The sequence below is a fragment of the Nansenia antarctica genome (assembly GCF_963989245.1).
Source record: "Nansenia antarctica genome assembly, chromosome: 3".
Taxonomy (NCBI): Eukaryota; Metazoa; Chordata; class Actinopteri; order Argentiniformes; family Microstomatidae; genus Nansenia; species Nansenia antarctica.
The window spans coordinates 30513587-30534126 of record NC_137688.1 but is presented as its reverse complement, the minus strand read 5'-3'; the positions used below and the strand labels follow the sequence as shown (position 1 = coordinate 30534126).

General features: G+C 47.7%; 2 protein-coding genes across 2 annotated transcripts; one reads left to right on the top strand and one right to left on the bottom strand.

Annotated features, from left to right (window-relative positions):
• Positions 1-517: 517 nt before the first annotated feature.
• Positions 518-9851, bottom strand: LOC308153657 (SH2 domain-containing adapter protein E-like; the record flags this gene model as incomplete). The annotated part of the gene is made up of 7 exons (XM_080526852.1): positions 518-704; positions 1446-1565; positions 2301-2437; positions 2762-2874; positions 4340-4606; positions 6291-6417; positions 9354-9851. The coding sequence occupies 7 exons, from the start codon at positions 9849-9851 to the stop codon at positions 518-520; spliced, it is 1449 nt and encodes a 482-aa protein (XP_080382978.1).
• Positions 9852-12272: 2421 nt separating this feature from the next.
• Positions 12273-15634, top strand: pygo2 (pygopus homolog 2; the record flags this gene model as incomplete). The annotated part of the gene is made up of 3 exons (XM_080526591.1): positions 12273-12586; positions 13588-13637; positions 13973-15634. The coding sequence occupies exons 1-3, from the start codon at positions 12529-12531 to the stop codon at positions 15632-15634; spliced, it is 1770 nt and encodes a 589-aa protein (XP_080382717.1). The 5' UTR covers positions 12273-12528.
• Positions 15635-20540: the final 4906 nt, after the last annotated feature.

Genomic DNA, 20540 nt, shown 5'->3' with positions numbered 1-20540 from the left:
TTCTCTTCTGCTTGTGGTTCAGCTTCATGTCCATGAGAAAATAAGACAAGAGAGAGAGATAGAGGGGGTAGGACTAAGAATGGTATAGAGTTAATAGGTAGAGAGGGTCTGAGGAGGGGTGGGTGTGATACATAGAGGTTGGTAGTAGTGAGGTGAGGAGAAGTCCAGGAATGATGCTTTCCTGGCTGGTGATGGTGGGGGGGGAGGCTGGTGGGGGGGAGGCTGGTGGGGGTAGACATCAGAGGACGGCTCATTGGAATGCGTGGAACAGAATGAGTAAGGTCATGGGGGGTGGGTTCAGTGAGGTCATGGGGGGTGGGGAGGGGTGGGGTCATTAAGGTCATGGGGGGGGAGGGGGGGTCAGTAAGGTCACGGGGGGTTCAGTGAGGTCATGGGGGGAGCGGTGGGGTCAGTGAGGTCGTGGTATGGGGTGCAGTAGGGTCATGGTGGGGTCATGGTAGGGTCAGTGAGGTCGTGGTACGGGGTGCAGTAGGGTCATGGTGGGGTCATGGTGGGGTCAGTGAGGTCGGGGTACGGGGTGCAGCAGGGTCATGTGTTCGGCCATGTTGAAAGGCAGTCGCTGGGCTCCGTAGTGATGCACCACCTCAGGGATGCTCAGGAACACGGCGCTGCTCTGGTCCAACGTGTAGCTGCCGCTCTCCTTGGTCTGGGCCACGATGATGTGTACACAGCCCTGGCTAGTCCTGGTGGAGAGAGGGAGGGAGAGAGAGAGAGAGAGAGAGAGAGAGAGAGAGAGAGAGAGAGAGAGAGAGAGAGAGAGAGAGAGAGAGAGAGAGAGAGAGCAGTGAGGAAGAGAAGATTAAGAGTCTGAGGCTCAATTCCGATTCTGCGAATGAGAGCGAAGTCCACTCAGTTGATTTGACGACTAGGAGGTGGCGGTCATGTGGTCCATGAAATAAGTTCACTCCCATGAAGTCAAGTTAACTTCTGCCAGCAAAGCAAAGGAAAGGAAAGTCCCACCATCCATTTGACATCTGATTGATTGACGATCTTCTCATTCGACCCTCCATAAAATGCTAATCATAAATCATTGTCAAACTCACAGTTCAAACACCACCACTAGTGTGCCCTTGAGTAAGGCACTTAGCCGTAAGTTACTCCAGGGAGACTGTCCCTGTAATCTTTTAATTGTAAATTTCTTTGGATAAAAGCGTCTGCTAAATGGTTCAAATATTTTTTTCAAAGAGTACATTATAAGCCACAGCATAAATTGTATTTGGTCTTAAGACATGTTTAGGTTTCTTGCACAAACAAAAGGATTTAAAATGCTACAATTTACAGTGGGGAAATCGGTAGGCAGAATTGAATATTGGATGAAATTAAAGCGACGAAACGAAAAGGTGTAATCCATATTTCAGGACGGCATAAACAGCATGACAACACCTCAGACCAATAATGAAAACACACAGAATACAAACACTCACTTCAGAGCGATGGAATATTTGCTGGTTCCTGATTCGCTGTTCCTGACCAGGAAGCTGGCCTCTCTGCAGGACTGGAGCTGAGACTCCGCCTCCTGACGTGTCACACAGCCATGGTACCAGCTGACAGGGAGAGAGAGAGAGACAGAGACAGAGACACAGAGAGAGAGAGAGAGACAGAGACAGAGACACAGAGAGACAGAGACAGAGACAGAGATACAGAGAGAGAGAGACAGAGACAGAGACACAGAGAGAGAGAGACAGAGACAGAGACAGAGACAGAGACAGAGACAGAGACAGAGACATAGAAAGAGAGAGACAGAGACAGAGACAGAGACAGAGAGAGAGACAGAGACGGAGACGGGAGACAGAGAGAGAGAGAAAGAGAGAGAGAGAGAGCGAGAGAAAGAGAGAGAGAGAGATGGAGATACAAAGAGAGAGGGAGAGGGGTGGAAGAGTCAGACATGTTAAAAGGGCTTACACCAGTAGATAACCCCTTGCATTATTATAAGAGCAATATCTATTTTTGTTGCACACACCGTTCGATCTAAAGCTTCATGTTAGGATTTGGCCCCAACACAGTGGGAGGAGCTACAGAGGGCAGCGTCTCATTTCTACAGCACTACATTATTGTATTTGCATAAGTGACTTCAAATAATGGCATGCCAGGACTACAATACAGATGACTTCTCATTCTCTTTGACCTATGACCCTGTATCCTCGTGGTAGGTGCTAAGTGGGATACTTTGGAGGCCCTACCGAAAACCCTAACCCTAAGCCTTCCCCTAACCTGTCCCTAACAGTTTTAAATCTCAACTTCAAGGAGGGTGACGTCAGAGTCATTCACAGTCTCCTCACCTCTGTTTCTCCAGGGGCAGGGTGGGGTCGACCCGGCACGCATCCCCCTCAGGGACCACACTAGGAGGGGAAGAGGGGGACAGGGTGGGCGAGGACTTGAGGATCTTCTGGCTCCAGCTCTTCTGTCTGAGGTGTTGCTGGTTCTGGGGCTGGGGCTGGGACTGGGGCCTGGGCTGGGCCTGCTGCTGGGGCTGTCTTGTCAGGGTCTGGGTCTGGGACTGGGTCTGAGGCTGGTTTTGGCTCTGGATCTGGGCCTGGGGCTGCCTTGTCAGGGTCTGGGTCTGGGACTGGGTCTGAGGCTGGTTTTGGGTCTGGATCTGGGCCTGGGGCTGCCTTGTCAGGGTCTGGGTCTGGGACTGGGTCTGAGGCTGGTTTTGGGTCTGGATCTGGGCCTGGGGCTGCCTTGTCAGGGTCTGGGTCTGGGACTGGGTCTGAGGCTGGTTTTGGGTCTGGATCTGGGCCTGGGGCTGGGACTGGGGCCTGGGCTGGGGCTGCTGTTGGGGCTGGCGTGTGAGGGTGAGGTGGGGGGGCTCCTCCCTGGTTGGGGAGGGACGCTCAGTGCTGTCAAACTGAGCTGGAGGGAAAAGGGGAGGGGGGGGGAAAACATGAATGGGGGTTGACACGTTCTCTAGTCTGTACAGCAAATACATTGATATTGATGGAACACATTTGTGACACGTTCTAATGCTTTGGTCCTCATATCCAAAAATGTGAATACATTTCCGTTGTTGAAAATCAATGACACATCGCTAGTCAACTAACACAGCTTCTTTTGTGAGCCTGCTAACAATGTAAAGTAGTGTTATTATAGTTAACTAGGTAGCAGTGGGGATTACTCACCAAATCCATTGCATTGCAGTATTTTGGCTTGATTAGCGAGTTTGTGTTGTGATTCTCAACAACGTTGAAACGTAGTTCCGTGGTTCAAAAGAAAAGTCAGAACATTTTGATTGGTTTCCAATATGAGGACCAAAGCATTAGAACGTGTCACATTTATGTGTGTGTCATTGTATAACATACCAAGTACATTGTAGTCAGTACAGTGTAAAATAGTTTACATGAAGTGTGGTGTACTAGACTACTTCCTGGTTGTCTATTTAATCGCATCTTATTCTATTCCATTCTGTTCTGTTCCATTATGTCCTGTCCTGTTCTATTGTATTCTATGTTATTCTATTCCATTCTGTTCTGTTCCATTATGTCCTGTCCTGTTGTATTGTATTCTATTCTATGTTATTCCATTCCAGTCCATTCTAGTAAATCCTGTCCTGTTCTATTCTGTGTGGCTAGTTTTGACCTGACGCAACTGACAGAGACTTGACCTGACAGAGTCTTGACCTGACAGAGTCTTGACCTGACAGTCTTAACCTGACAGAGTCTTGACCTGACAGAGTCTTGACCTGACAGAGTCTTGACCTGACAGAGTCCTGACCTGACAGAGACTTGACCTGACAGAGACTTGACCTGACAGAGTCTTGACCTGACAGAGTCTTGACCTTACAGAGTCTTGACCTGACAGAGTCTTGACCTGACAGAGTCTTAACCTGACAGAGTCTTAACCTGACAGAGTCTTAACCTGACAGAGTCCTGACCTGACAGAGTCTTAACCTGACAGAGTCTTGACCTGACAGAGTCTTAACCTGACAGAGTCTTAACCTGACAGAGTCCTGACCTGACAGAGTCTTGACCTTACAGAGTCTTGACCTGACAGAGTCTTAACCTGACAGAGTCTTAACCTGACAGAGTCCTGACCTTACAGAGTCCTGAACTGACAGAGTCTTGACCTGACAGAGTCTTGACCTGACAGAGTCTTAACCTGACAGAGTCTTAACCTGACAGAGTCTTGACCTGACAGAGTCTTGACCTGACAGAGTCTTAACCTGACAGAGTCTTAACCTGACAGAGTCTTAACCTGACAGAGTCTTAACCTGACAGAGTCTTGACCTGACAGAGTCTTAACCTGACAGAGTCTTAACCTGACAGAGTCTTGACCTGACAGAGTCCTGACCTGACAGAGTCTTAACCTGACAGAGGCATACCTGACAGGGCCCTGACGATCTGTTCCTTCTTCCACTCCCAAGGCAGCTCGTACTCCGCGGGGGGCCGGGGGTCTAACTCTGGCCGTGTGACTGGGGCCTTGGTGCCCCCTCCCTCCCCAACGCCAACAACGCCCTCGGTGCCGCCGTCATATGGAACGTCGTAGATCTGTGGGGGCCCAGGGGGCCGACCCTCCTCCCCCGCTGCCTCACCCCCCTCCAGAAGAACACACATCTTGAGAAGGTCCTTGGAACCCCTCCGCCTGATCTCTGGGGGGAGAGGCACACTGCCAAAAGTCAACTCTCGAAAAAGCAATACATTGGGGGAAATATTACCTAAAATAAGCAAAATTATCTGCAGAACAGGAAAATTTCACTTGCCAATATTTTTTAAAACAAGTAAAAGATATCTTAAAACTAGTGCGGTCGGACAAAAAACAAGCATATATTGCCTTGATTTAAGATATTTCATCTTACTTTTTACTTTACTTTAGCAGTGCCAGCTATACCATAGCCTAGGTGTGTATGTATAGACAGTATGGCTCTGGGCTAAACCATTCCTGACTGTAGATCACAGACCCCCATACTCTTAGAAGGAAGGTTTTCCAAAAGGTATCTCTGTGTCCCTTTAGGGGAGACCTTTGAAGGGTTCTCTTACAACAGAACCACTGATTATGGGGTCAATGTGTGGAATGCCCTGAGAACCGAGTGCTCAAAACGAGGATAAAAAGGGGGGGGGGGGGGGTTTGAACTTTGAATGATGAAATAAGAGAAATTTGCTTCAATAAATCGTGTGATCATTTAATGAAATAAAAGATTAAAAAAATGAGATTTTAACTCTTTTCAATGATTACATAAGTCACTTCAGATGAAGGCTAAAGTTAGTTAGAAGCTGTTGATTGATGTCAGGTGATTCATTCATTGTCAGTTCCGAACCATAATGTGTTGATCCAGTGCCCCCCCCAAAACACTGCCAAACACTGTCACAATGACCTCTGTCCCAGCACTGCGTCCATACTATGATGTGTTTGAGCATGACGCACATTGTTGATTAAGTTAGTCACATCACTCCCTTAGGGGCCCTGAGTGTGCTTTCCAGAGTTAATCTGGGATTTCCAGAGTGGTGATAAAATACATGAATACCATTTATGTCGACTAGAAAGCTACAGAGCAGATTTCAGAGTCGCTCAAGAGTCCCAGCAGGCTATTGTGTTACCGTTTAGGGGCAAAACAATGGAGTGACGAGATGAAAGGTCAGGAGAGCACATGATTGGTCGACTGACCGGTTGTCTTCCTGGATGCTGGGAAGTTTTGAGATATGGTGAGGCCTGCCCATATCGGGGAGGGGGGGGGGGGGGGTCATGTAGTAGGGCCTGAGAGAGAGGCGGGGAGAGGGGGGGTCAGAGAGGGCCGACTTCCTTTTCAGAGAATAGTACCAGGAAACAGAGACAGGAAAAAGGAAGTAGGGACAGGAAACTGCGCCCATTGTCCTAGCACAACACAGTTGCCGTGGCAACCCCGTGGGGGTACGGCGCGAGGCGAGCTTAGGGGAATGAGTTCACGTTCCCGCAGGTTTCTAATCACTCTTTTCTGCCGAGACTGAAAATGTCAGTCTACTCATTCACACATGTGAACACAGTACATGGTATCCTGTCGAGGAGATGACGGAGAGAGATAGAGAGAAAACTGAGTGAGTTATAGGCCAACTCTCCACCTGTTCTCCACATGACAAGGGCTAACCCAGGTGCAGCTTGTTACCCAGCCTTGAGGCAACTCTCCACCTGTTTTATTGACAGTAGTGTGCACTGGAGGTGATTTAGAACCCTGCTCTCGTGATGGGGAGTCCTGTCTGAGATGCGTGAGCCTGAGGATGTCCTTGAGGTTGGGCTTGTCATTGGTAGTTCGGAGAGACCCAAGTTCGATTCTCCACCAGGTTACAGGTGCACCACCTCACCTGTGATCATCTGCTGGGCGTCGTACGGCTCCATGTATCCGTCGTTCTCCCCCTCCCTCTCCGCCTCCCTCTGCTCCCGTGTCTTCTGGGCGTCAAAGGGGTCCGCATAGTCCTCCAGAATGATCACCTGGAGAAGCCGAGAACCATGGAAACAAGAATGAATGCACCTGACAACGACAACTACCTGGCAGAAAATACGGCGGACGTACCAGTGTGGTTCGCTAGACCCTCATTCACACTACAGAGCTGAGCCGAGCTGCTGGCCTGGTTACACATCCACCACAGCTGCTGAATCAGTGCACTGCAAAAAGTAAATCTAAGTAAATATCTTAAATCAAGGCAATATATGCTTGTTTTTTTGGTCTGACTGCACTAGTTTTAAGATATCTTTTGCTTTTAAAAATCTTGGCAAGTGATATTTTCCTGTTCTGTTGGCAGATCATTTTGCTTATTTTAAGTGATAACAACAATCTGAAAATAGATAATCAGAGCCAGACAGTATGGTTTGGGTCGGCCCTGTAGTGCGGAAACCCCTAGCTGAGGGAAGGAAAGGTTGACTCTATCAGGGAGGCTGCTGGAGGTAGAACGGAGGATGCAGTGATGTAGTCTAGTTTTTTCTAGTGGGTATACTGTGATTTTTCCCTCCCAGCCTCATATCGTTCATTTCGGAACGCCATAAAAATACATCTGCGCGCTCCCTGTCTAACGTTATATACATATATCTAACATTACATGTTATAAGGCTGATCTGTGCATGATAGTGCTGTATTTTTACATATTTCATGTCGCATCTCCCCCCGTTGATGGTATATGACGCTATAGTCAGTCCCAATGGTCCAAAATTCAAGTGCTTCGTAACACAGGTGAATTTTATGAATGAAAGTGAAAGTTCTGTCACAAAACGCTGTTACGTATCCTCACACATTTTTAAGTGGGTATATGGAAATCCTTGGCCTTTCCTAGTGGGTATACGGCAGAGTCCTGCGTATCACGTAGACTACACCACTGGGAGGATGGGCTTTTGTAATGCAAGGTATGGAATTTGTGTTTGATATGTGTTCACTTCCTTAGTAAAATGTATTGATTGTAAGTCGCTTTGGAATAAGGCGTCTGCTAAATGCCAAAAATGTAAATGTAAAATGTGATCATCTATTTTGTAAGTATCTAACAGATGAGGCGGCCCCACTTCCCAAAGAGACCAACTAGAGAACGCAATCAGTGGCTCAATAAAAATGTCTCAACTGGCCCCTCTGATATCAGTCTAGTTCAAAGGGAGTGACCAGGTCTCTATTGTAAAAAATAGATGTTTATCTCAGCAACACCAGCAGAGATGAATAAAGGTTCAATAAAAGGTACAGAACAACAGTATCCTCATGGCTGCCATCTCTGTCCTGGGCCCATTGTCCTAACAATCCCACCTACCTGTTGAATGTGTGGTTTCTAAAGGCCTTCACACCTGTGACCTGACTACAGTGTTTTTTTTATCAGCATCAGGGCCTTTCAGGGTGATCTGACTGTCAGAGCCATGGCCACCATGTCTGGCCTGGGAGGCAGGGCCCTGGGTGTCAGTCATGTTCCTGGTCAGTAATGCCTGGTTATGTTTTCCTTGTAAAGACAGGATGAAGAGGTCCCGGAGGTGTTCATCCGTCATTCAACCAGGATGGAATAACACCGGCTTGATAACGTTGGGGTTGCAATGTCACTCAAACTGATGGTGTGTGACAGTGACAGCTTTTGAAGACAACTCCTAAGACAAACACACACATGCACGCACACACATGCACGCACACACATGCACGCACACACACACGCACACACACACACGCACACACACACACACACACGCACACACACACACACACGCACACACACACACACACACACACACACACACACACACACACAGTGTGGGATAGGTGCAAGACGTGCATACTGAGCAGGCGCTGTGTCCCCAAGAAAAAAACCACTTCAAACTACCTCCCTTTCTGAGACCCCTGAGACATAATTCACTTGTTCACTGAGAAACAAAGAGAGGTGAATGGAGGACAGACGGACAACACCAGCCATTGGTGTAAACAGGAGGACAGACATGAGAAAGGGATTTACCCCTCGAAACATAAAACTCTCATCCCCCCTCTCTCTCTCTCTTTCGCCTTCTCCCCCACCCCTGTTTCTTTCTCTCCTTCCCCCCTTTATCTGTCTTTTTCACAGCATCTCGCTACATCGTTTCTCTCATCTTTTTTCCCCTCTACATTTTATTTCAAAGCGTAGCCAGGGGGGACCTGGGTTAGCACCTGAGTGTCAGGTGACACAATGCTTTCAATAACATGATAGCCTGCCCCAGGGGGGGGTGAAAAAAAAGAAAAAAAGAGAGGGATGGGGTGGAGGGGTGACATAGGGGGAAAGACTGGGCTAGGAAGATAGAAGAGGAGGGGGTTTGTGGATCATGTAGGTTTGTTACTCTGATCTAGAGAAACTTTGCATTCAATAGGGGTGAGAATGATGGTGGGGGAGGGAGGGGGGTGGAGAGGAAGGGAAAGAAAGATAGAGAGACAGACAGGGAGGAGTGGATACAATGAGAGGTAGAGACAAAGAGGTGGGAGGAAAGCTGAAACAATAATATCAACTTTCACAGCTTCTACCGATCCTTTACAGTGTCAACAGTATTGATGACATTGAATATTATTTCTTGTTTGGCAGAGTACAATTCCTGTTGTACTACTAAATCAGGGCTAAGTTACCTATGCATGTGAATAACACATAAGTAGTTAATTCATTGATGCTCATTGCCGTTTGGATTGTATGTTTATTTATCATATATCCTTTGTCATATCGTCCCATAATGTCAAGAGAGCTGCCTTTAGACACACAAATGATCCTTCACCAAAAAACTAAACATGTACTTTATATATAGGCCTATACCATATTTATGAATTCATATGTAATCATAATTAACATCGTAGCCTATACACTCTAGGCTCATTAAACAGTGTAGCTTAGACTACTCCATTCGTTACAAAGAACGGACAATAAACGAATTGAAAGTAACTCAAACCCTCTCACCGTCTCTGTTTTGCACATCGGCTGTCCCTTCTCTGTGTCTGGTACCGTTGGACCGCTGGTACCGCTAGTGAAGTTGGAGCTCTTGTCCTGTTTGTCCACTTTGATGAGCCGACTGATGAACGCGTTCGCTGCACTGGAACTTTTGAGTGGCCGGTGGTCTTCAATCCCCGTCTCGGCTTTGGAGTTTTTGCGACTTTTTCCTGGAAGAAGGCTATCCCAAACTTTCCCATCCTTTATCGAACCGGTGCCATTCCGACCCAATTCGTTGGCAGAATTCTTTCGATTTCTCCCGGACAGGAGAGAGCCCACCCCCCCGCCTCCGCTATCCACCCCCGACGAGTTCTTGCGCTGACTCCCCTTGGAGCCGGTTGCCTTGGTTCCGATGCCAGCCACCAGCCCGGGTTTACTACGCGACTGGGAGCCCGACTCCGACGCGGACCGGATCCGGTCGGTACCGTTCTTCAGATTGATAGGGAACTCTTTGAACCACTTCGCCATTCTTGCTCCTATCGAAAACCAATAACCTTTTCGTTCTCCCCAACACCTCTATGCGCCATACACAGTCAAGGCTACTGCCCCAAAGACGCACCTTTAGAAATCACAGTAGGCTATTCGGACACAAAAGACTTCCGTTGCCTGGCCTCCAAGCTGTTATCTGGGATTCTTTCAGCCTATGTAGTTATGCATCAACAGGTTTTTGGTTATTTTCCACTAGGAAACAAATCTTATACCCTAGTTGCCTGATTGTCAAATGATAATTGCAAGTAAATATGAACAATGTCAATTTAAATTTGATGACCAATTAACCGTGGATGCAATTATTGGATTAATTCAATATTTCAATAGTTTTATTGGATATAAAACATATTGCAAGTAAAATAAGCTAAGACGATATATTATATCCTATAGGGAATGAAAACATAGCCTACACAAAGGCGTATAGCCTATTAGAGAAGGTAAAATTACCCCCTAGTTTATCCCATTTGTTATTTTCTTTAAAGTCACGTCCTCTACTTCTTCCATTCAGCTTTAAAGTTATTCCCTTTGGATAAAGAGAAATCTTTGAAGAGCTAAGACTCGAAAGAATCGATAGTTTTTCTTGGTTGTTATTATAGGTCCCATTCCCAGAGTGTCCAATCCTCACGGCCGTCTACTGCAACACTGTCGTCCACTGACTGGAGTCAGAAGCCGAAAGGGTGAGATGGGTGGGGGGCTACACTTTACAGGGGGCGGATTGATTCTAGTGGGGTCTTATACACTTCTAGTAGCCTAGACTGCCTTCTAGTGTTGGATGCAAGGTTGGCAAATGAGGTAGGTCTAAACTAAACTATTACATTACTTAGTTTTTTTTCCCTTTTCTTTTTTGCGGCGGGGGGGGGGGGGGGGGGGGCGGGGTAGATGGTAGATGCAGGCTGGCTCTTTTTAAATAAAGCTCCTCAGCCCCCCAGCAAGGGACATGTATGATTCAAGCCCATGAATAATCAAAATGTGTGTATTTAAGTATTCATTTTATGGAAAATACATTTTACATTAAATGTTGATGGTCCATATGAGCAAGCCCACTTATAGCCTAAATGTGTATATAGAATGTTAGTATTCATTTGATAGACAGTAAATGTTGCAACTGTAACAGTCACACGTTAAGATAACTGATATGATTCAAGCCCATGAATAATCAAAATGTGTGTATTTAAGTATTCATTTTATGGAAAATACATTTTACATTAAATGTTGATGGTCCATATGAGCAAGCCCACTTATAGCCTAAATGTGTGTATAGATTGTTAGTATTCATTTGATAGACAGTAAATGTTGCAACTGTAACAGTCACACGTTAAGATAACTTGACAGTGTATCATCAGGTTACAATGTTGCATGAAATGTTGAAATGAAAATATTGCCCACATAAAAAAATCCATGTCCACCCCACGTCCCTGACGCCGGTCTCCACTTCAGCGTTTGAAAGTGGTCCGTTCTAGGCTGATCTCGGGCTGCTCCACAATCAGCAATCAAAGGGGTTTCAATCAAAACATAGAACATTACATAAACCAATTCTTCTATCTATTCTAAACCATGAATCAATATGATTACAATAAAGTATATTAGATGTTTCTATCTTGAACTTGCTTGGTAATAATGATGCAACAATTAAATTAAATGTCTTATAATTATTTTAAGACACCCCTATTTTTCCTCTCAGTTGTAATGTTCCTGTGTGCGCGTCTCTCCTGCCTGTCCCTCTTTGTCCGGCGGCGACAGCAGGCCATGATTAATATGGCAAAATTTGCGTGTTTGTATGAATTATTATCATATACCGAAAGCGTATAGTCAGCTACCGTGTGAAGACTGGTATGTCGGCAATGACACACCGGAGAGGGTCATTTTAACGGACAACAGAGCAAGCAACGGAGAAAGGGTATAGTTTGCTTGCCAAGCCGGAGAGCTAGCAAGCTAGCTTTTAGTTGCTAACTATCCAAGCTAACTTAGCTAGCCAGCTAATTAAGCTAAGCAACAATTGTACCGATTGTTTATGTGTCGCTTGCTATCATACAGGGATGCAAAACATGCAAGTTGACCGAATTATTCTTTGATTTGATCCACAATTCACAGCAGTCTATCGCAAGCACACCCGAATGAGTAATGGGTAGCGTCAGCTAGTGCTATCTGGTCAGCTAGCTTATTTGCTACACATCTGTAAGTGATCATTTTCAGAGGGAGGAGGAGGGGTGGAATGGGGGAGTGTAATGCAACTTGCATTCTGATTCTGTGTGGCAAACATTAGCTTGCCAGCTTCGTTCATTCAGGCTAGCACCTCATTCTGTGCGACCTGGCTGCCTACACTAACCCGGGCCACAGTGTTCGAGGACTTATGAGCAAGTTTCTTGGCCACCAAACCCCGGCGTGACAGCCGAAGCGTGGCGATCAAGACATCCAGCTGCAGGTCGGTGGCCAGAGCCAGGGTACACACAGGCATTGGAGCGATTGTGAGCCAAATTGCGAGGGTACATAACATAAACTCATTAGCTAGCTAGCTAGCTACCCGCATCAAAACCAAACGAAAAGCTGTTTTATGACTCCAACAGCAACTATTCCTCGGGTTCTCAAGACTATTCGTCATTTTTACATTTTTCTTCCATATGAACGGTGACATGGCACCGCACCGACAGTCATAATAATGGCTGCCGAATCGGGGAGACTACTGGCGGGACAAGGTCAAGGAAAACGAGGCAAAGGTAAGAATCCGTTTATTTGTCCATCTCCCTATTAGACTGGAACCATTCATAACTGCAGCGCTGGGGTCCCCTGGCTCAGTCCTCCCCCTCCCCCCACGTGTGACAGTGGGGTCCACTCCCACCACACACACACACGCCTGTCACTGTGTCTGTCGTCCAGTGGGGTCTGTCACTCAAAGGGGTGCATGGCTATTCCATGTCTTGTCCATGTGACACTCAGTTTCTCTATGTTCTCATGTCTCCTCTGTCCCCTTTTCTGCTTCTGGTGTGATCCAACTTCACCCCCAAAATTTGCCTCTGTCTGCAGTCCGATTGACACCTATTGGTGGTTGATTTCTCCCAGCACTGTGTCCTCCTCAGGCATGCTGTCTCTCTGTCCATCACTGACTTCATCTACATGCCTGGACGTGTCTTTTATATAGATTTGTATTTTTTCTAATGTTAGGGATATGTAGTTTAAATGTCAGGGATATGTAGTTTAAATGTCAGGGATATGTAGGCATAAGTTGTAATGTTAGGCTGAACACTTCCATCGAGTAAAGCAACTTCTGCTGACATTTGTGCAACACGACATTCTCCGAATTTCCTGGTGTGTGTTAGGGCTTCTGGAGGGATCGGGTGCAGGCGGGTGTGCGTCCAACACAAACACAACTTGTATGTTGTTCATCTGTTGATTCAAAAGTTTTCTAGGAGTGCTTGTACCCTCAAAGTACTGATCACCTGTTATTGATGGGCAAGCCAAGCATCGCTGGTCTCCTTACCCCCGTCACCGCAATACTGCCAGTCACTGGGCTACTCATGCAACATTTAAGTCATTGTGACATTTGGTGCAATTGGATGTAATATGTCATTGTTGTTGACCTGATTGGATTTAGAAACCATGGGGAGGTTCGCACATAACATAGGCAGACTGTCATCATAGCGGGCATCACAACTTGGAGGGATTAACAATCTCTTTCTTTCTCTCTCTCTCTCTCTCTGTTTTTCCCTCTCCACTGTAGGTTCACAGATGAAGAGCCCGGAGAAGAAGAAGAGGAAATCCAACACTCAGGTAAAGGCGGAACACAACACATTCCTAACGGAACGTTAACTAAAATCTCCCCTCCCTCCTTCCAGCCTAGCCGGACCCAGCTGAGCCGTAGTTGCTCCAAAAAAGGGCAGAGTGAAGGGGACATATCAGAGCCCGCGCGGTGTGGGTCGGGTCGGCCCCGTAGGGTGTAAAAGCCCCTCTCTCTGTTTGACTAGTGCTGTCTGTGAAGGCACTGTGTCCTCTGCTCTTCCTCTCACGGCGCCCAACCAGTCACGTTCATGAACATGAAATATAATTTCACATCATCACATCTGAAATGTTCTCTCTCCTCCCCCCTCCTCTCTTCTGTTTTTCAGGGGGCAGCGTTCTCCCACCTGTCTGAGTTTGCGCCCCCTCCCACCCCCATGGTGGACCACCTGGTTGCTTCCAACCCTTTCGACGATGACTTTGGCCCCCCGCCCCAACCCCGTGGTGCCGGAGGTCCTGGGGGTGGTCCGTTCCTGCCCAGCCCCGGGGCTGGTGGAGGGGGTGGGTATGGGGGCGGAGGCAGGATGGGCCCAGGCATGGGGCCCTTCATGGGGCCTGGAGGACCAGGGCCGGGGCCTGGGCAGCCAGGACGGAGACCCCCCTTCGGCCCTCCGCCCCCCAACGCAGGACCGCACCACCAGCTGGGCTTCGGGGGGATGCCTGGTTTTGGGGGTGGAGGTGGTGGAGGAGGAGGGTTTCCCCCTGGGGGTCCACAGCAGTTCAACATGCCCCCCAACTTCAGTCCGCCCATGCACCCTGGACCAGGGTTCAACCCCATGCTGTCCCCCGGGGGCATGGGGGGTCCCGGAGGGGGGGGACCCCCGCACCCTCGGTTTGGGATGCCCCCGCAGCAACAGCACGGACAAGGCGGGCACCCTTTTAACAGCCCCCCTTTGCCTGGAGGAGGGGGCCCCAGGGGACCCCCCCATGGGCCCATGAACCCCATGGGTGGGATGCCAGGGGGGATGAACATGATGGGGGGCATGGGAGGGGGCCCGGGCGGAAACATGGTGGGGGGGCTCCCAGGGTTACCCCCGCAAGGACAGTTCCCTCCCTCACAGGACGGTCCCTACCCCGGGCCCAGCCCCCCGGGGAACGAGGAGGGCAAGAACTTTGGGGGCGGGGGGGGGCCTCCGCCGGGGCCTCCTCAGCAGCAGCAGCCTAACTTAAACCCCAACGGCCCCCCTCCCAACAACACCCCCGGCCCCCCTCCCAACTCCGGCCCCCCCCAGCCCGGAGGAGGGTTCCCGGGCCACCCCGACGTCCAGCAGCAGCCCAACCCCAACACGCCCGGCAGCCAGCCCCCTTCGGCCCAGCCCCCCCAGCCCAACCCCAACTCCTCCCCCACCGGCCCCCTCAACGGCTCCCAGCAGCCTCAGCAGCCGCCCAATCAGCTCCAGCCGTCCAGCTCTGCCAACGCCCCCTCCTCCACCAACCCGTCACAGCAGCAGCCCACTCCGCCCAACTCCGCCCCCGGCTCAGCCCCCTACAACAACCAGCAGAACAACACCCCGGGCGGCGGCGGGGGGGGGCCTGGGGGCGGCGGCATGCCCAACGCGCCCCCCAACTCTGCCCAGAACAACATGAGCAACAACAGCGGGGGGAACACCCCGGGCAGCAACCCCAACCCCCCCTCCAACTCCACCTCCACCCCCAACACCCAGTCCCCCCTGGCCCCCGGCCCCACCGCCCCCTCCACGGGCCCCGGCGGGGGGGGCCCGGGGAAGCTGGGCGGGCCCCCCGGCATGGTGTTCCCCTGCGGCTTCTGCCTGTCGGAGGTGCACGACGACCAGGACGCCATCCTGTGCGAGGCGTCGTGCCAGCGCTGGTTCCACCGCGACTGCACGGGCCTGACGGAACCGGCCTACGGGCTGCTGACCCGCGAGAGCTCGGCCGTCTGGGCCTGCGACTTCTGCCTCAAGACTAAGGAGATCCAGGCGGTGTACGTGCGCCAGGGCCTGGGGCAGCTGGTGGCGGCCAACGAGGGCTGAGGGGACGGTGGAGGGAGGCGGAGGGGGAGAGACCTGGAGGTGGGGGGGGTGATGGGAGGAGACATGAACTGATCTAAATCTCTCTCTCTCAGTGGCGTTTGTCTGTCCTGCCCGACTACTGCCCCGACCCTCTCTGACTGACGATCCCTTTATATGCCTGATCAGATCTCTCTCACACACACACACACACACACATATACATACATGCTTGCATACGGTATAGCACTTTTAGTGACTCCTTTGGACTGGATAATGTAAACATAATAAGCGCTCCTCCTCCACGTCTCTCAGACACGCGGCCTGCCGGCCAGCGAAGCACTGACACCAACACACTACCTCACACTTTGACTGGCCGGCACTGACACACACTGACTGACTGACCGGCCCCCGTTCAGCCAGCCAGTGTGCTCACCACACACACACACACACACAGACACACACACACCACCTCTGCCGCCGCCCCTGGTTCTGACCCAGAGCAGACAAATCTAAAGGAGATCCAGGCTTCTCCCTAATAATGTCCCAGACTTTTCACCCCTCTCCCACTCAGAGAGAGAGAAAGAGAGAGAGAAATAGACAGAGAAAGAGAGAGAGAGGTATTCACAGAAACATGTATGGATGTCCAGCCTGTACATTCGCCCCAAACACACCTCTGTTCATGGTGGAATGCAGGAGAATCAACCAATGAACAGAAACAAAAAGCGGAATCTTGGACGTTGGAATGTTCCTTCCTGGGAGTGGAACCTCGGAATGGAATCTCGTGTCTTGGTTCTGTCAACAAATGGACTTGTGTTTTTATACAATGAAAAAAAAATCAACCATTTTTCTATCTGTCTCCACTGGACACTGGAGTTGTGCTCTCAGTGCTATTGGACGGTGTTGGCATAGCGAGTAGTGACATCATCATGTGTCATATCAGATGTGTGTAGTCTTTGGGGTTTGCATGGGAACCAATGCAGTAAACTTGTCTGATCTGTTTTTGTTTGTATTTGGTCTCTGCTAGAGGCCTTGAAGTAGACCAAATAACTGAGCGAAAAAAAGAATATCCTTTTTCATATTATTGTCATGGCAGAAGGTGTTTGTAATTTTTCTTCCTTTTTTTTTTGGGTTGTTTTTTTTACATTTCTGTCCAAGTTGCCTTTTTCTCAGCCGTTCCCTTTTTTGTACTGAATATCTGTGCTGTTAAATGTGCTCTACTCTGGCGCCCCCTGGCGGCACCCAGAGGAACCAGTCCCACACGGGGTGGGGAAGGTACTGAACTCTGAAGTAAAGAGATGTTTTTGTACTTGTCCTTGTCCATTTTTTTTATTTGTTGCGTTTTGTTGTATTAAACATTGGGGTATGGGAAACCCACTAAAACAGATATACTAACTTAGTTTCTTGGCATTGTTACACATAGCATTATGTGCCTATGTTATCCCATGCACATTTGTTATAAGCCATAATATTAGTGTTGACAGCAGTGTCAGGGTCATGTGTACTTGGTCTTGACTAAATTGAAATGGAATTCACTCCAGCCCTGGTTGGCATAAAACAGAGATGGCACTTTGAGACTACGCCATTGGTGCCGTTGTGCTCAGGTAAATCTAATTAAAGGGCAGCTTAAGGTATCTGATGAAAGCTTTTGACCTGGTGCCCAGGTTTGAGTGTTGCCTACCTTTTGTAGAAAGTGCAATAGCATTGTTTATGGTTGCACACATGCGCTATACACATTGAATTGCAACATAATCATTCTCTAGGCCTCCATACAAACACCCATTTATGAGAAATAGTTGGCTTTAGTAAATCAGAATGTTCACAGTATGATGAATACAGTTGAGATATTTATCCACATTTAGCCTGCGGTGAATGAGCTCCCCTGTATCCCCTCGGCCCACTTAAATAAAATAAAATTGCCTATTTATTCTTGCCGAACAAATGATCATAATAGATTGACATCCCTGACCCGCCAATATCTAAATGAGCATGCGTTTACTAGGCGCCGCCTTCCACAGAGTCCTCCAATCGGCTTGCTTCGGGGGCGGGACTGTAGTGACCCGACGGACTGGCAACAGGTTGCTCTCGTAGCAGTGGAAATCCGTCTCTGCCTGCGGGGAAGTGGGACACATCTCTCCATTCATCCCGCTGTCCAACCAAGAAAGAAATCCTAACATAGGCTCGTGAAATCAAAGGGACTGGATTTTTTTCTTTCTTGAGACCCCTATTCGTCCCGGACCTTCATCTTTACAGGTACAAGTAGCCTGCCTTTATTGACTCAACTGCCTGTTTACTTTCTGTCTGTTGACTCTTGACGTCGGGCTGATGTCAGTAGGATTAAATCTATCTAAAAAGAATGGTTGTAATCTGACATTGAATAGCTGCATTTCGCTGAGCGCGTTTTGCTGAGAGGGTATATTTGGGATAAGCAGCTGGCAGCAGGAGAAGGGGAGGGGGGGACACCTGTGGCTTTGTGGTGCGTTGGCAGCCGTCTCTCTGTGCTCAGCTCTTTTATGCCCTCGAAATCATATCCGAAAGGTATTGAACAATTGTATTCTGCCGCTATTCGGACGTATTAATCTAATGAATCAGCCGCATAGATTCGACCACGATGATAAATATGACCTGAGTACTGATTATGCAGCGACTGATCCGGGACCCGGCGGGTGGATGTGAGGTCAGGTGGAACAGTAGCCTGCTGTCACATTGTCGCTGGTCACCTTTTCCACCGTATCTAATGCGTTGTTGGATGAATCCGAATGTCTGTTGTCCTACTACATGTGTGGTCAGCTGTCCGTGCTCGGCGGGGTTGTCGCATTGCCATTGGCACGACAACAACACAACTCTTCCCGCTCCCCCGGTGGTCACCGGAGCCTCACGAACGCAAACATCGTCGGTTTCGCCTCCACCGATACCGACTGACCGGCTGGGTGGGTGTGACGCAATGAACCCAATGCTCTCAGGTGACACAGATGCCTCGTTGCTATTCTCTTATTCTGTTTAGAAATGTTATTATGCTCGATTTGATGGATTTGATGATCAATAATGATGGACATCCTCCTGCTTGCTTATAAGCTTTGTGGTGCCTAGTTGATGATGTCAGAGGAAATTCTAAAATGATTTCCTTTTTGTTTTTGCGTCATTTGCATGTGGTTCTACCACTGTTACCTTCCTGCAGTAATGAAGATGGGTGTTATAGATATAGATATAGATATAGTTATAGATGGGTGTTATATAGATATAGTTATAGATGGGTGTTATATAGATATAGTTATAGATGGGTGTTATAGAGATATAGATATAGTTATAGATGGGTGTTATAGATATAGTTATAGTTATAGATGGGTGTTATAGAGATATAGATATAGTTATAGATGGGTGTTATAGATATAGTTATAGTTATAGATGGGTGTTATATAGATATAGTTATAGTTATAGATGGGTGTTATATAGATATAGTTATAGATGGGTGTTATAGTTATAGATGGGTGTTATATAGATATAGTTATAGATGGGTGTTATTATAGATATAGATATAGTTATAGATGGGTGTTATAGATATAGTTATAGATGGGTGTTATAGATATAGATATAGTTATAGATGGGTGTTATAGATATAGTTATAGATGGGTGTTATAGATATATATATAGTTATAGATGGGTGTTATATAGATATAGATATAGTTATAGATGGGTGTTATATATATATATAGTTATAGATGGGTGTTATAGATTGTGAATCATTGAGTGAGATGAATCAAACAAAGCGTCATATTTACATTAAGTTTGTATTTCGCTACTGTAATTGTGTTTCTCTAGTAGTAACAGTAGGGTTAACACACCTGCACAGTTAATACACCTTACTGTATCAGTAAGTGCTTTGTAGTTGCATACTAATTGGTTGAGTGGTGTATGTTATTACACAATTGCACAATTCTAATAAGTGCATTGTTATTACAATACTGATATATTTACTGCACAGGGCATGATCATAGCTGTTAAATCATAGCCCTATGCAACAACATTGACCTTGCAGAAAAGGTGAGTAAACTCTATTCACCTAAATAAAAAGGTGTGTAAAGAGAGTTTACTTGGGTAAATTCATGATGTCCAATTCATGATGTCCAGTGTTCCAATTTAAACAGTGAGTGTGCAGGCTATGTATGTGTAGGATGAAGTGTCGCGTTAATAGTTGATGTAGGATGAACATTTTCAAACACCTCCCTTCAAAACACATTTGGCTGAAAAACAGTGCTTCAGGCAATGCATATTCAATGCTCATTAGAATGTGTATGTGAAAACACAACAGCAGACACCTCTAATGAGAAACTATCAACACCACAATGTTGTTGTTGTTGTTTGACACAAGACCCAGGCCCACCCAGTCTCACTCTCACCCAGTACTACAGCAGTGTCCAAACCCATCAGCCTCGTAGACTCCCAGAAGCTACTGAGATGCCCTGCCCCAAACGGAGAGACTTTGTCATTGTAATGCGTGCCTGTAACAGGTATCGTTTGGGTCAGACTTGACTTCATAGTCCCCTATAGTAATCTAACTCCCAACAAACTATCAACTGCAACTCTGTTGAGATGCAACAGCTCGCTTGGGTTAGGTTTTAGGTTGGGTTAAGGTTGGGGTTAGTGTATACTTCAATAGTTACTGAACATCTATAAACTATCTATTTGGGACAATCCAAATACAATGTTGGCCTCTCGGATGTTTACGGAGAAATGTCAACAAACTCGTTTTAATGCCCTCCGTCATAAGATGGCAAAGTGTATGAGCTCCGTCATAAGATGGCAGAGTGTATGAGCCAAACGCGTTCAACTCGCAACATGTTCTATTCTGAGATGAGATGATAGTTGAGTACTCAAGTGGCCTACCTTGAGTACTTGTGTTGCAGCAAAGTTTGCTTTTACCTGGTTTGCA